General features: G+C 43.8%; 1 protein-coding gene across 1 annotated transcript in view; it reads left to right on the forward strand.

Annotated features, from left to right (window-relative positions):
- Positions 1 to 10626, forward strand: part of LOC147726311 (uncharacterized) — a 34847-nt gene extending 24221 nt beyond the window's left edge. Inside the window, exons 3-5 of the mRNA XM_086963451.1 lie at positions 4413 to 4523; positions 8809 to 8955; positions 9886 to 10626. Of these exons, the coding sequence (XP_086819577.1) occupies positions 4413 to 4523; positions 8809 to 8955; positions 9886 to 10128 (501 nt within the window). The 3' untranslated portion in view covers positions 10129 to 10626. The remainder of the gene's footprint in view (positions 1 to 4412; positions 4524 to 8808; positions 8956 to 9885) is intronic.
- Positions 10627 to 13929: the final 3303 nt, after the last annotated feature.

Genomic DNA, 13929 nt, shown 5'->3' on the forward strand with positions numbered 1-13929 from the left:
GGCTATATGGACAAATAAGTCCACCGCAAGGAAGCATAAAGGTAGTCTACTAAAGAAGAAGGGGGGTAGGATGGGCACAATAAACACACTGAGCCACTTGAATTACAGGATTAGAAGTTTGTAGGGCTTTCCCCGAAAGACCATTTGCAAAGAAAATGTGGACATATGAAACACCTGTATTAAAGGCACAAGCCAGGCATAGGAACTGATTGCCAGACTGGTAAACTAACGTAGAACCTTCGAAAGTGGCACAGCAAAATAGTGTGACCAAAGCAACTGCCCAAGAAACAACCTTGGTATACCATGTACCTGGCCTGATAAAACGCAGAGGTCCACCCAGCAGAACCCCAGTGTAACCAAAAGCAAAGGAAAACTACTCTTTGACATATCAAGAATTTGAAGATCATAGAAAAGATGTACAGGTAGAAAACAGGGAGAGACATCAATTCCATCCGTATCTGAAACTCTTGCATTTTGAGAGATATCCTTAAAACAGCTTGTGCTTGATCATACCTTCAATCAGATAAATTACAACGGAGACAGTAGAACGCAGCTGTGACTGAGAGTCACAGTCCCTATCCACAAAGTCATCAGTGATTCTCCCAAACAGAAAGCCACGAGATCAGAAGTCTAAATAGTCCTTGCCAAGACTTAGCTGATGATCTGATTATGACTGACACTAAGAGATGTGAGCTCTTAACCCATTGAACCAGCTTGCCACAGTTCACTAGACAAAAACTGGAATGCAAGCATTTCTGAAAATGTTCAAGAAAGAACAGGAGAAGCTGCACTCAGCAAGATATATCTTTAGAAGCTAGAATAGGAGCAAAGTAAACAAGTGGCCTAAATCGACTAAAAAGAGAGGATATAGAAGACCCTAAAAAGAATGTGAAAGCAGGACTGTACCCAACAACAGAGCCAAAAGAGCAGTGTAATCATAGCCCTTTAATGAAGGACCACTCCACAATATCCAATTTGGGACTAGAACCTATCCCCCAGGACCAAACAAACAAAGAACAGAAAATACTGTACAACTGAAAACTCTGCCAGTCAGCCATGCTTAGGGCCAAAAGAAAAGAAAGAGAAGTCTGAGGCAGAGGTGCCAATCAGACTAGATGTTATGTTATGGGATGTTGATTTGTATAGCGCACTAATCACTCGAGAAGGTATCCAGCTGTGTGGGCAGGTGTGTAGGTTTGTAATCCCAAAGGTGCTTACACGAACAACCAGGTTTTCAGCTTCTTGTGAAACCCAAGAAGTTAGGAGGAAGCTCGGATGTGTGGAGGGAGGTTGTTTCATGTCTTGGGTGCAATGTAGAATGAACGACTTTCACTTTTACTTTTGCATATGCGAGGAATGTGTGCGAGTGAGAGTGAGGCAGAGTATAGGTGTCTGGTGGGTTAGTGAAAATGTATGCAGCTGTTCAGGTATTGTGGTCCTGCGCTGTATAGGGCTTTGAATGTGTGCGTGAGAAGTTTGAATTGGCAGCGCTTGTGAATGTGGAGCCAGTGAAGGTTCCTGAGATGATGTGTGATGTGGGTGCAGCATGGGAGAACAAGTATTATTCTTGCAGTGGTGTTCTGGATGGTCTGGAGTCTGTGTAGAAGTTGTTTGGAGATTCTGATGTAGAAAATGTTGCCGTAGTCCAGCCGGCTGGTGATGAGTGCTTGCATGACAGTCGGTCTGGTGTTCTGTGGCAACCATTTGAAGATTTTGGGTGTTGGTCCTAGCCCCGCCGGCCACCAGGTGGAGTCTTATGGGGAGGTCTTGTTGCTGAAAACCAGTACTTCCACCTTGTTGGAGTTGAGCTGCAGGCAGTTGGTTCGTATCCAGTCTGCTACCATGGTCATGCAGTTCAGTCAGTCAGTCAATCACTTTTATTCGATTTTTGAAAATCATAAAAAGACACAGGATACAATTCATGGATTACACACAAAATATAAAAAAGACAATATCAAAGAATATGTACGTAATATATATACATAATGGATCGTAAAGCATATCATCAGGGAGATGATTTTTAAAGTGACATGTGCATGAACAATCAATATATACAATCTGAAAATTTAAAAAGACTATTAAAACATTTTAAAACATCAATATATCTATTGTCTATTATGGATACACTTAAGATATTTCGTTAATAATTAATCCATTGTTACCTTTGCTGCGCTTTTTGTTAATACGTACTCCTGCTACTAAAAAATTAGCGACATGAAAAGTGACTTGTGCATTGTGCAAAAGTTGCAGAAATAAGAGCGCAGGCCTAACTTGTAAGAAGCGAGCCTCTCTAAGGATGGGAACAAGATATTTTCTTCTGATTTTGTCGTAGTGATCGCAGAACATAATAAAATTTAATGTGTCCTGGGGTGAAAAGTGATCACAATCGCAAGGCTTATTATTATCAGGAGTATCCCATCTAAAATATGTGCCCAACAGAAAATGTATTAAATTCAAACGAAATCTAATTAAGAGAAAGCAGTGGAATGGTTTGTTGACAAATACCAGGTATGGTTCTGGACCTGGGACAGTTTTAAGTGCAAAATTCCTTCTCACCGTTGTTTTCTTTAGTTCAATTTCCTCTCGCTCTTGTAAGAAGCGAGCCTCTCTAAGGATGGGAACAAGATATTTTCTTCTGATTTTGTCGTAGTGATCGCAGAACATAATAAAATGTAATGTGTCCTGGGGTGAAAAGTGATCACAATCGCAAAGCTTATTATTATCAGGAGTATCCCATCTAAAATATGTGCCCAACAGAAAATGTATTAAATTCAAACGAAATCTAATTAAGAGAAAGCAGTGGAATGGTTTGTTGACAAATACCAGGTATGGTTCTGGACCTGGGACAGTTTTAAGTGCAAAATTCCTTCTCACCGTTGTTTTCTTTAGTTCAATTTCCTCTCGCTCTGCTGTAAAAAAAAATTCAGTGATTCCTTAATTGTTTTGACATCCTCCTTTCGGATGCCCTTGGGGGAGTTAAAAAGATCAATACGTCCCACCTGGGTTAACATTGTTTTTACATACGTCATCCATGGGATCTTTAAGGCTCCATCCATAATTAAGCAATCTTCAAGGATTTTATGATTTAATGAAATCTCATCGTTTAGCCAAGTTTTTACCCAGGAAAGGACAGGGGCGGCTTTTATAATGTCTGAGACATACCCAACCCCCAATTCTGAGTGGATAGTAAAGGTGGGGGTGGACTGGGGAACAGTGAGTAATGATCTAAGAAACCTGTTTTCTGCCCTTTGAATGAGGACTGGACTCGTATATCCCCAGATCGAAGCCCCATAGGTGGCGATCGCCATACTCTTAGCGTTATATAATTTAAGAATGGCGTTCGTCGGTCTTGACCCCAATTCCCTAGTGAAATTCAGGATGGCTCCAGCAGATCTACTCACTGCATTAGATTTGGCCTTATGTTGAGCACCCCAAGTGCCTTTATCATCGAATAGGACACCCAAATAAGTAAAAGAAGGAACCCTATGTACCTCCTTTCCTGTGCAAACAAGGGTTATGGGTTTCTTCTTACTACTATTGAGTCCCATGATCAAAACATGAGATTTTTGCGTATTTATTTTTAAGTCTAGGGAACTCATAAAGTCCCCGAAAGAGGCCAATAACTTGTTGAGGGCAACACCTGTTCTTGTCAGGAGGACCGCATCGTCCGCGTACAGGAGGACCGGAATATTAGTCTCTCCTGCACGCGGAACGTCGGCCCCCAGGGCAGAAAGCACCGGCTCGAGTGTGTTTATATACAGTGTAAAGAGGAGAGGGGCAAGGATACATCCTTGCCTCACTCCTCTCTCAGAGCTAAAAGGTTTGGTGCATCTGCCATCCCTGGTAACTCTGACCGATGCCTCCAATCCTTGATGCAAATCAGCCAAGAAGCTTACTAATGATTTTTCTATGCCTATTTCCAAAAGGACCCCCCACAGCCTTGACCTGTTAACCAGGTCAAAGGCTGAGGAGAGATCCATGAATGCCATGTATAAGGCCCCTTTTTTAACTACGGTATATTGATATAATGATCAAATGTAAATTAAGGCACTGATCCAGTGTACTTCTTTTGGACCTGAAACCATATTGGGCATTAGATAGAATTCCCCTGCCCTCCGGCCAAGATGTTAACCTCCCCAGAATGACTCTGCCCAAGATTTTAACCGCAGAGTCAATGAGGGAGATAGGTCTGTAGCAGGCAGTGCCACTCTTTAGGCCTTTTTTAAAAATTGGTACGATAATAGATGTGGCCCAAGACTGTGGGATCGTACCTGTCCTGGCGGCGTTAAACACGTTCAGCAGGATCCTAGCCCAAAATTTAGGTGCCGCCTTGTACAGATCCGCCGGGACCCCATCAGGACCCGGGGCCTTATTTTTAGATGTCTCATTTATCGCTTCTTCAATTTCCTCAGGTTGAAAAACCTCAATTAAGTCAACATTGGGATAAGTCAGCTTATCCTGTGGTTGGTCAGTTAGAGTATGTCTATAAATGTTACCAAAGTGGGATAACCACAGGTCGCCAGGTATGACACACTCCACGGTTAATAACTTCCCAGAATTTTGAGCTTTCCCGGAGGACCTCTAATGATTGAAGATCCAACCATGCCTGTTCCTTAATGTCCTTCTTCCTGATACAGATGGCCTGTTTGTACTCCTTCCTTAGTTGTGTTATGGTGGATTTATTTCTTGGTGACTCTTTTAGTGCCTTTAACAGGGCAGAATGAGCCCTTGAGCAGTTAGAATCAAACCACCGTCTAACTTTCTGTCCCCCAATTTTTGTTTTCAGGGTTAAATCATTATTGACTTGTTGACATAGTCGATTAAAGGCCTGTACAATGGTAATATTGGACAAAAGGGGGTCCAGGCAAATGCCAACTTCCTTTTCTACTTTTGTTAGAACTTCTTGTAAAAAACTGATTGGTGTTACATTAGACCATTTTAACCTTCTCCCCTTGTCTTTAGGTGTTAAATTTATCACTGTTTGTACACCAGATTCTTTAGAATCTTTAAAATCAATCAATCCATCTTGTGATACCTCTAGTACCACGGGCTTGTGGTCGCTAAAAATAGAGTCTACAACTCTATAGCTTAAAATAAAAGTCAAAATAAATAAGGAAATAAAAATAAAATCTATGATCGAACCTGTGTCTTTCCCTTTATATGTTGATGGTCTTGGTCCTGGCGGACAGCAGCTAGATTCGTATAGATTATGGGTGGCCAAAAAATTCTCCAAACCCTCCCCACCTTTTGTGTGTTCAAAATGTGTAGGAAGCGCGAGGGGTGGGCCATCCTTATCATTAACCATACAGTTCCTACTACAAGGGTGAATATTAAAGTCTCCCAACAAAATAATCTCAAAACCACATTTACTTAATTTATAATTTTCCAAAAATTCCTCAAGTGACAACAAAACTTGGTTATTGCTGACAACTTCAGGACAGTTATAAAAAATTGATCAACAAAATGGTAATCAAATTTGACATTGACAGTTCTACAACCAGGAAGTGTGGGGAGCAAGTCTGTAGCTGTTTGGCTTTCCCTTTCAAATTGAGTGAAATTATTGTGGATAAACCACCTTTTGCTCTACCTGACTCACTTGGTGTAGCCAAAATGTTAAAATGAACAAATCCATCTAATTCAAAGTTGTTATCAGTGTCCCATGTTTCCTGTAGTGTGATAATATGAAAAGATGAGATAAAACTCAGCCAATTCTCATCTTCAGCCTTAGATCTTAGTCCTGCGATATTCCATCATGGTCATGCAGCTGAAGAAGCTGGTCCTGGGGGTAGTTGATTTTTCCATTAGGGAGAGGATGAGTTGGAAACCTGAACCAAAAGTACAGTCCTCAAGAAGAACACAAAGCAGAGTAAGCAAGGATAGTTCATGGCCTTATTCAATAGAGCTGCATCAAAAGGAAATAAAAATGTAACTTTACCACTGGTCACGGGAGCCCTGATAACCGTATGCTGTAGTTTGTTTTGATAACACCTTTTGTAATAAAAAAAACATGTTAATGGTTTAGATGCATTTTTCACCAGCAGGAATGTGCTTGGTAGCAGATGCTAGGGAAACATTACAAGTTAAACACACATCCTATGTTTTGGGAGTTTGTGCAAAAAATGGATCCACCACCCTTATTCCCATATCTGTTCTCTGTTCAGGTGCACAGATTTCCTGCACAGAGAGACCAGTTTTACCTGATTGTCATTAAATTTGGAAAATAGAAATGGATTTCTATTTAAACATTGTATATGTGGCTGAGTCTATTCATAATGCTGCTGGTGCTGAAAATGCAAAGGCATAACTATTTGAGGAGCAAATTGAATTAAGTGTTGGCTTTAGTTATTCTTGTGTGATTTGACAACATCATGACTACCCAGAAGGCCCTATACTGACTCCTACTAGAGTACAGAGTACAGGTCAAAACAATCTGATGGCAGCACAAACAACTGCTCAGTGAAAGTGAAAGTGAAAAAGCTTTTATTGTTCGATTAATTAAAATCATTACAATATGCTAACATTCTAAAATAATGATCTGAAAACCAAATAGGTTAAAAACTCCTGATTCTTGCCACAGTCTTATTTGACCTAAAACATTCGTTACAGTATCATATTCTAGTAATACAGTTTTAGAACAAAGAGCGATCGTTTTTGAGACAGGGGTTTGTCCATCTCTCCCCTCCTTCCAGTCCTACAGATTTATTTCTGTGGCTCAGCATTTGCGGACAGTCCTGCACGGATTAGGTCTGTAAATTTCCCCAGCCGTGCTGCTATTTGAATTTCTGTGGACGAAAAACATAAGTCCGAGATTTCGCTGCATCGCTTGAGGCTGAGGTGCCGGGTTTTTAGGAACCCGGTGGTGGGGGATAACACCCGAAGACCTCTGAGTTCTCCCTGTTCCGGACCACAGAAACACAGAGTCTTCTAGGTGAAGTCAGAGATCGAGTTTTATTGGCTGCAACCAAGTAAAAAGTGTCCTAGAAGTACAACAGCACGGGTCGTAGATTCTCAGGAGACTGTTCGTCTTTACAGAACCAGCCTTCTCCTTATATACAGAAATAACAGCTGCAGGCAAGAATTCTTGAGTTTACAATACGGTCATATACATATTTCCACAATAAAGCAAAAAGCAAAGTCATGACGACCAACCCACATTTTAGATGTCCAGTTCGTGATGGATTACCCAGCCAAGCCCAGAACTCCCATCAGATATCGATGAAACCCCAATAAAATCGGGCACCTCCTCATCGTAAAACTGGCCATGAACAAGATACATGGACAGGTGTATGTGTGTGGATAACATGGTTTGTATGTAGTGAATGGTTTATGGCATGTTGTGCCTTGATGCTATCTTACTCGGCCACTGAGCGAGGGACTGCCTGAACAGGTTTGGCTGGAGGCAGTGGAGTCAGCTCGGCCAGGTCATGGGGAAGTCAGCTAAGGTGGACGTGTCCTTTCAGATCAAACTCGGCCTTAATCAATTGACTATATGAGGGCAAGCCACAAGATGGATGCCGTTCACAAAATGGAGTCTGAGGGTTCGGGACGGAAACCACGATTTAAAGGTGATAGCATCACTCAATCACGACGCAAATGCATAGGGATAATGTCCTAATCATTACCGGTCTGTAGACACCAAATTCGTCATGGTACGATGATATTTTGTGACACGAGCGTTGGGCCTCTGAACCATAAAAGAGCAGGGTCCAGAACTTCAGAACCACAAGGCCCTGAGCTCTGCAGATTGGGATGACCAAGCGATGCCTCTCACTGGCTAGCTTTGGGCAGCAACACAGCAAATGATACCAAGATTCCTGATGGTAGTCAGAAAGTCTGCATGCTACTAATTTTTCCGCACGGGCCCAACTTTGATTAAACTCCACAATGGGTAATGCCAGGAGCCTCATATAAGTGATCTTTTTTCAAGCTTGAACTGATAGTGCTTGCTCAAAATAAGGCTGTGCTTTCCCCACTTTGTAAGAGGCATCCAGTGTGGAAAGATTTGGATGGTGATGCAGACTTTGCCGATCTCTCGCGAATGAAATGTTTTTCACCTGTCTGTTCACTGCTTTTTTCAACAACTGCTCAGTGGCGGCTCCTCCGCTATGGCAGAGGAACATTGCCCTACTGCTTTCTCACAGTGCGAGAAGCAAAAACAAAAATGATAATAACTTACAGTTATTACCATTTTGTCTTTCCTTTGTTCGGGGCTGCTATGCTTACGGCGCAGGCAGGGGAGGGAGGAGTGGTTTGCCCACTCCTAAGTGTGCAATGACTGTTTTGGCCCAAACCAGTCATGCGCACTTCCCCCTTATACCTGCAGGCTGCATTGCAGCCTTCACGGAGAGCATGACCACCCATCCAGCCACTGTCTGAACGCTGTGTCACGCCGCTCAGATCAATCACCAATCTGCATTGCAGCGTTGTGTTTGGCTTAGGGGAGGGAGCCTTGCTGCCTGCTTTCTATTCCTGTCGGAGCAGGAGAGCAGGAGCAGAGAAGACGTGGGTCCCGGCCTCAAGGTAAGTTTTTTAAATGTTATTATTACACCCCGACCCCTCCCCCCAGATGTCTAAGACTAGACTGCCACATGTGATTAGCAATCCACATGTGCTTAAATCAGCTTGCAACTTATAGGTCTTTAAAAACTAAAATAAACATGTGCTTCGGATTCCCTACTCAAACAGCACAAAGCATCTATTCCTGCGATCAAATGGCGAAGGGAAACTTATAACAACAAAGATCTTGTATAATCCTGAATGTGTTACACTTTGCACCAAGCATTTACTGACAAGGCCTTTCTCCCTTAGGCAGGTGTTGTTGGTTCTGTGGCTGCTGCTGACTTTAGCATCAGTGCTGGCGATGTTGTCTTCTTCCCTATGGGAATGTCCTATTATATTCGAAGCACGTGTGATGGAGACTTGATTTTGGCGCTAGCCTACAGCACTTGTGGCAAGGTAAGAAAACACGAGGTTAAATGAACGTCAAGTACATGGCATTGATTATTAGGCTGTTGGTGGGCATCTCAGTATTCTTCTTTAGGTTGTATTTTGTAAATTATGTGCCATGTGGTACATAGAAATGACACAGAAGGACGTATTAATTCAAACGTCCCCACCACTGAAGAGGACTATTTTCTCTTTTCTTTTGGGATGATATTAGTGTGCTTGCCGGCACTCACGCATATGGGAACTAAAGGCTAAAGTTGGTGACATATTGCCCCTTGCTGTGTTTGTTGGTGGATGTAAGGAATATGTGACCACTCTACAGGCCAGTAGATGAAAAGTTCTGGCCAAAAGCACATGTATGTATGTATGTATGTATGTATGTATGTATGTTTCAATGTGTATTTGTAAAGATTTTGTTTAAAAAGAAAATCTTGGGTAACACTAAAAAAACAAGTTATTGTGGAATTTTGTTGTTGGTCTAGATTTAGTTGAACGATATTCTAGGCTACAAAAAATCTATTGGTTTTCCGCTGTCCAGATGTGCATATCCAGGTCTCCCTTTCTCAGTAATCATGTTTGTGCCTTGTCTCTTGTCTCTTTCCCAGTGTCAGGGCTTCCCTGGTTCCAAAGACAATCTCTGTTCATATTTCTCGCTGTCTTAATGTCTGCCTAGTTTCCACAGTTTGTGTTACTTTCTTGCCAGTTCCACGGTTGGTGTTCCTTATATAGTATCAATGCCTAAAAGCACAAACTTTACAACATATTTATAAATACTTACATGTAGTGCATGCACACCAAATCCATGTACATGATCAGTGTGTATCTCAAACATCTAGCATGGACCTCGCCATTCTGGACCTACATAAGGTACTCCTGCTGTAGAACAGTCTACAATGCATCACGCATATTAACATGAATTGTTTTTGTTCGCCTTGACAGCTGCAGACACTTTACATGGACGACTACATGCATGCCCTCAGAGGTACTGTTCTGGCACAGCTCTTTGGTACAAATGAGACATGCTTGGACCTAACCGCAGATCAGAGGCATAATGTCACTATCCGTGATGCCGCTGAAGACAAGAGCCTGAATATGAATGAAGAAACTACTGACCACATCGCCTTTACAGCGGACAGTCATGCAGTGAATCCTTTCTCTGGCCTCACAAACATTCTGCACTAGAGGCTGCCTGGAAGGCTCTGGGGAGTGTGAGACCTCAGCATTGAGGCTGCCGGGAAGGGTCTGGGGAGTGTGAGACCTCAGCGTTGAGGCTGCCGGGAAGGGTCTGGGGAGTGTGAGAACTCAGTTGAGGCTGCCGGGAAGGGTCTGGGGAGTGTGAGACCTCAGCATTGAGGCTGCCGGGAATGGTCTGGGGAGTGTGAGACCTCAGCATTGAGGCTGCCTGGAAGGCTCTGGGGAGTGTGAGACCTCAGCGTTGAGGCTGCCGGGAAGGGTCTGGGGAGTGTGAGAACTCAGTTGAGGCTGCCGAGAAGGGTCTGGGGAGTGTGAGACCTCAGCATTGAGGCTGCCTGGAAGGGTTGGGGAGTGTGAGACCTCAGCATTGAGGCTGCCTTGAAGGCTCTGGGGAGTGTGAGACCTCAGCATTGAGGCTGCCGGGAAGGGTCTGGGGAGTGTGAGACCTCAGTTGAGGCTGCCGGGAAGGGTCTGGGGAGTGTGAGACCTCAGCATTGAGGCTGCCGAGAAGGGTCTGGGGAGTGTGCGACCTCAGCCATGAGGCTGCCGGGAAGGTCTGGGGAGTGTGAGACCTCAGCATTGAGGCTGCTCTGAAGGGTCTGGGGAGTGTGAGACCTCAGCATTGAGGCTGCTCTGAAGGGTCTGGGGAGTGTGAGACCTCAGCATTGAGGCTGCCTGGAAGGGTTGGGGAGTGTGAGACCTCAGCATTGAGGCTGCCTTGAAGGCTCTGGGGAGTGTGAGACCTCAGCATTGAGGCTGCCGGGAAGGGTCTGGGGAGTGTGAGACCTCAGTTGAGGCTGCCGGGAAGGGTCTGGGGAGTGTGAGACCTCAGCATTGAGGCTGCCGAGAAGGGTCTGGGGAGTGTGCGACCTCAGCCATGAGGCTGCCGGGAAGGTCTGGGGAGTGTGAGACCTCAGCATTGAGGCTGCTCTGAAGGGTCTGGGGAGTGTGAGACCTCAGCATTGAGGCTGCTCTGAAGGGTCTGGGGAGTGTGAGACCTCAGCATTGAGGCTGCCTGGAAGGGTCTGGGGAGTGTGCGACCTCAGCCATGAGGTTGCCGGGAAGGTCTGGGGAGTGTGAGACCTCAGCATTGAGGCTGCTCTGAAGGGTCTGGGGAGTGTGAGACCTCAGCATTGAGGCTGCTCCGAAGGGTCTGGGGGGTGTGAGACCTCAGCAATGAGGCTGCCGAGGCTGCCGGGACGGATCTGGGGAGTGTGAGACCTCAGCATTGAGGCTGCCGGGAAGGGTCTGGGGAGTGTGAGACCTCAGCATTGAGGCTCCCAGGAAGGGTCTGGGGAGTGTGAGACCTCAGCATTGAGGCTGCCGGGAAGGGTCTGGGGAGTGTGAGACCTCAGCATTGAGACTGCCGGGAAGGGTCTGGGGAGTGTGAGACCTCAGCATTGAGGCTGCAGCTGGCAGAATCACTGGAACCAATGGCTGCAGCATACAATACTGACTTTGGAAACATTTGCACTTCATTATACAAGAGGTATCACTGAGCTGAGGCGGAAGTGAGACTGAGGGTAGTCCAATGCAGGCCGTAGAGAGCATCTACTATCTGGAGAAGTTGAAATAAATATTCTTTCTATGGCTGGACTCATTTACTCATGGAATTGCACAACTGAGTTAGGCTCGTAGTGTATTTTCACTTAATATGTGCAAGATGAATTTACATATATTGAAATACCTGTATATTATTTGCATATTATTTGGTTATTCTTAAAATCAGAATGTTTATTTTGGGGATTTCGATAAACCCAGCTATTGTCTTCTCATTAATGACTACTGGGTCCGGCTTGCCTCAGTCCGGTGTAACCATTGCTTGTAACAGTGTGAATCGATGGATTCTGAGGGGCAGATTGACATTGTTATTTTGCTGCGCTGCTCTGCATTTGTTTTGGAAGCTAAGGGATGCGACATATTTATAATATGTCGCATCTCTGTGCTTTCCCCTGCTGCTGCCATGCACCGGCGCAGGCACCCTTGTACCATGGTGCAAGGGTGTCTACATCACAGGAATAATTGTTTATGTGCAGGAAAGGCTCCACTTGCACATAAACAATCAGCTGGAGTTTTCTTTAGCATGAACTTGACCCGAAAGTATCAGAGCGCTTTACATGAGCACCAGTTAGGTTACAAATGGACACATTCATTTTTTGTTAGGCACTAGGGGCCTCATTTATGAGAAATGACGCATCGCTGCATGAAAGCAGCGATGCGTCACTTCTCAGTGCGCACTCCTTGCGACATACCTGATGCGTCATATTTAATGTATGACGCATCATGTCGCAAGGAGTTACAGATAAGTCAGTATTTCTGACGTATCTGTAAGCGCAAAAGTGACGCATTGCTGGAGTGTGTCACAAAAGTGACGCAACTCCAGCAATGCGTCCTTTCACATGGGGCAAGCTCCATGTGAAAGGCCTTGCGTCACTCTTACGCCTGCTGTGAGGCAGGCGCAAGATTTTGACGCAACAGCGTCCTCGAAGTGACGCAGTGAAATCTCATAGATTTCACTGCGTCACTTCTAAGAACGCCCCCCCCTGCATACATTATACCTGACGCAGGTATAATGTAGCGCAGGGGTTTGCAAAGTGACGCATCTGCTTAGATGCGTCACTTTGTAAATAGTGCGCAACAGGAGGCATGTTTTACGCCGCTGATGCGTCACAATAAGTGACGCATCGGAAGCGCAAAACTGACGCAAGGCCTCATAAATGAGGCCCTGGGAGATTAAGGAATTTGTCCAGAATCACAGGCTGTTGAGCGTCCCTGCAGAGACTCGAACCTGGTTCAGCAGCATCAAGATCGACCGCTCTAACTGTTAATATTACTAGTAGCTCGAGATAGTTTTTGTTGAACATAAGTAGCTCTAGTTTCATAAAAGGTTGGAGACGCCTGAACTCGAACATAATATTATGATTAAATCTAGAAATGATTTGTAAGCAAATGCATTTCAGGTGATTATACATCTATAAGTATGGTCCATATAGGGATAGTTCCAAACAGGAGGAACCAGATTCCCAAGCCAATGCCTCACTGGGTTAGGTGGGCCTCAAAAACAAATAAGAAAGAAAGACATAAAACAAGAGTTATAAGAAAGAACATGTGAAAAAATGAAGTATAAAATAACAAAAACAAAGAAGCAAAAGAATCCCCCAGCACAAAAGTGGTCAAGAAAAATATTTTAATGCACTACAACAAGGTTATATGTAACTAACGTAATGCACTGGCTGCACTCAGGGGCAACAACATATCAGTAGGTGAACAAATTCTATGGCCTGTCTGAAACTATGTCATGTAATGTTCGTATTGAACAGACATCTAGACTGTTTGTCAGAGTGAAAATATCATGTGAACTTAACCACAGAGATGACAACCCTTTATTTGGACAGGATTTCTTAACACATTTCTGTACATTTGTTTTTATAATGTAAAGTATATTTATTATTTCAAGACTGTAGTATGTTTTTTAAATAAATTATTCAGAAGCATATGTATAAAAAAATAATTGTGTGCTGACATGTTATTGTCTACAGTAATTCTACTTGTATGTGATAACGTAAAGTGAATATACTGAAAAGATATTAATTTTCTCTATCTTAGTCTTGAGTGGTTTTATTTGGGTACACTCCCCTCTGTATTGATCATACCCGAACCGCTATTTCCTAACTCTTTGGTCATTGTGGAAGGCTGACAGAAACTTTGACCCAGTCTCATTGATTCGTAGCACTATGGCATGGTGGTATATGATACACAGATGTTTGCACTGAACGTTGACGTTAGCAC

Source organism: Lissotriton vulgaris, chromosome 3_1 (assembly GCF_964263255.1).
Source record: "Lissotriton vulgaris chromosome 3_1, aLisVul1.2, whole genome shotgun sequence".
Taxonomy (NCBI): domain Eukaryota; kingdom Metazoa; phylum Chordata; class Amphibia; order Caudata; family Salamandridae; genus Lissotriton; species Lissotriton vulgaris.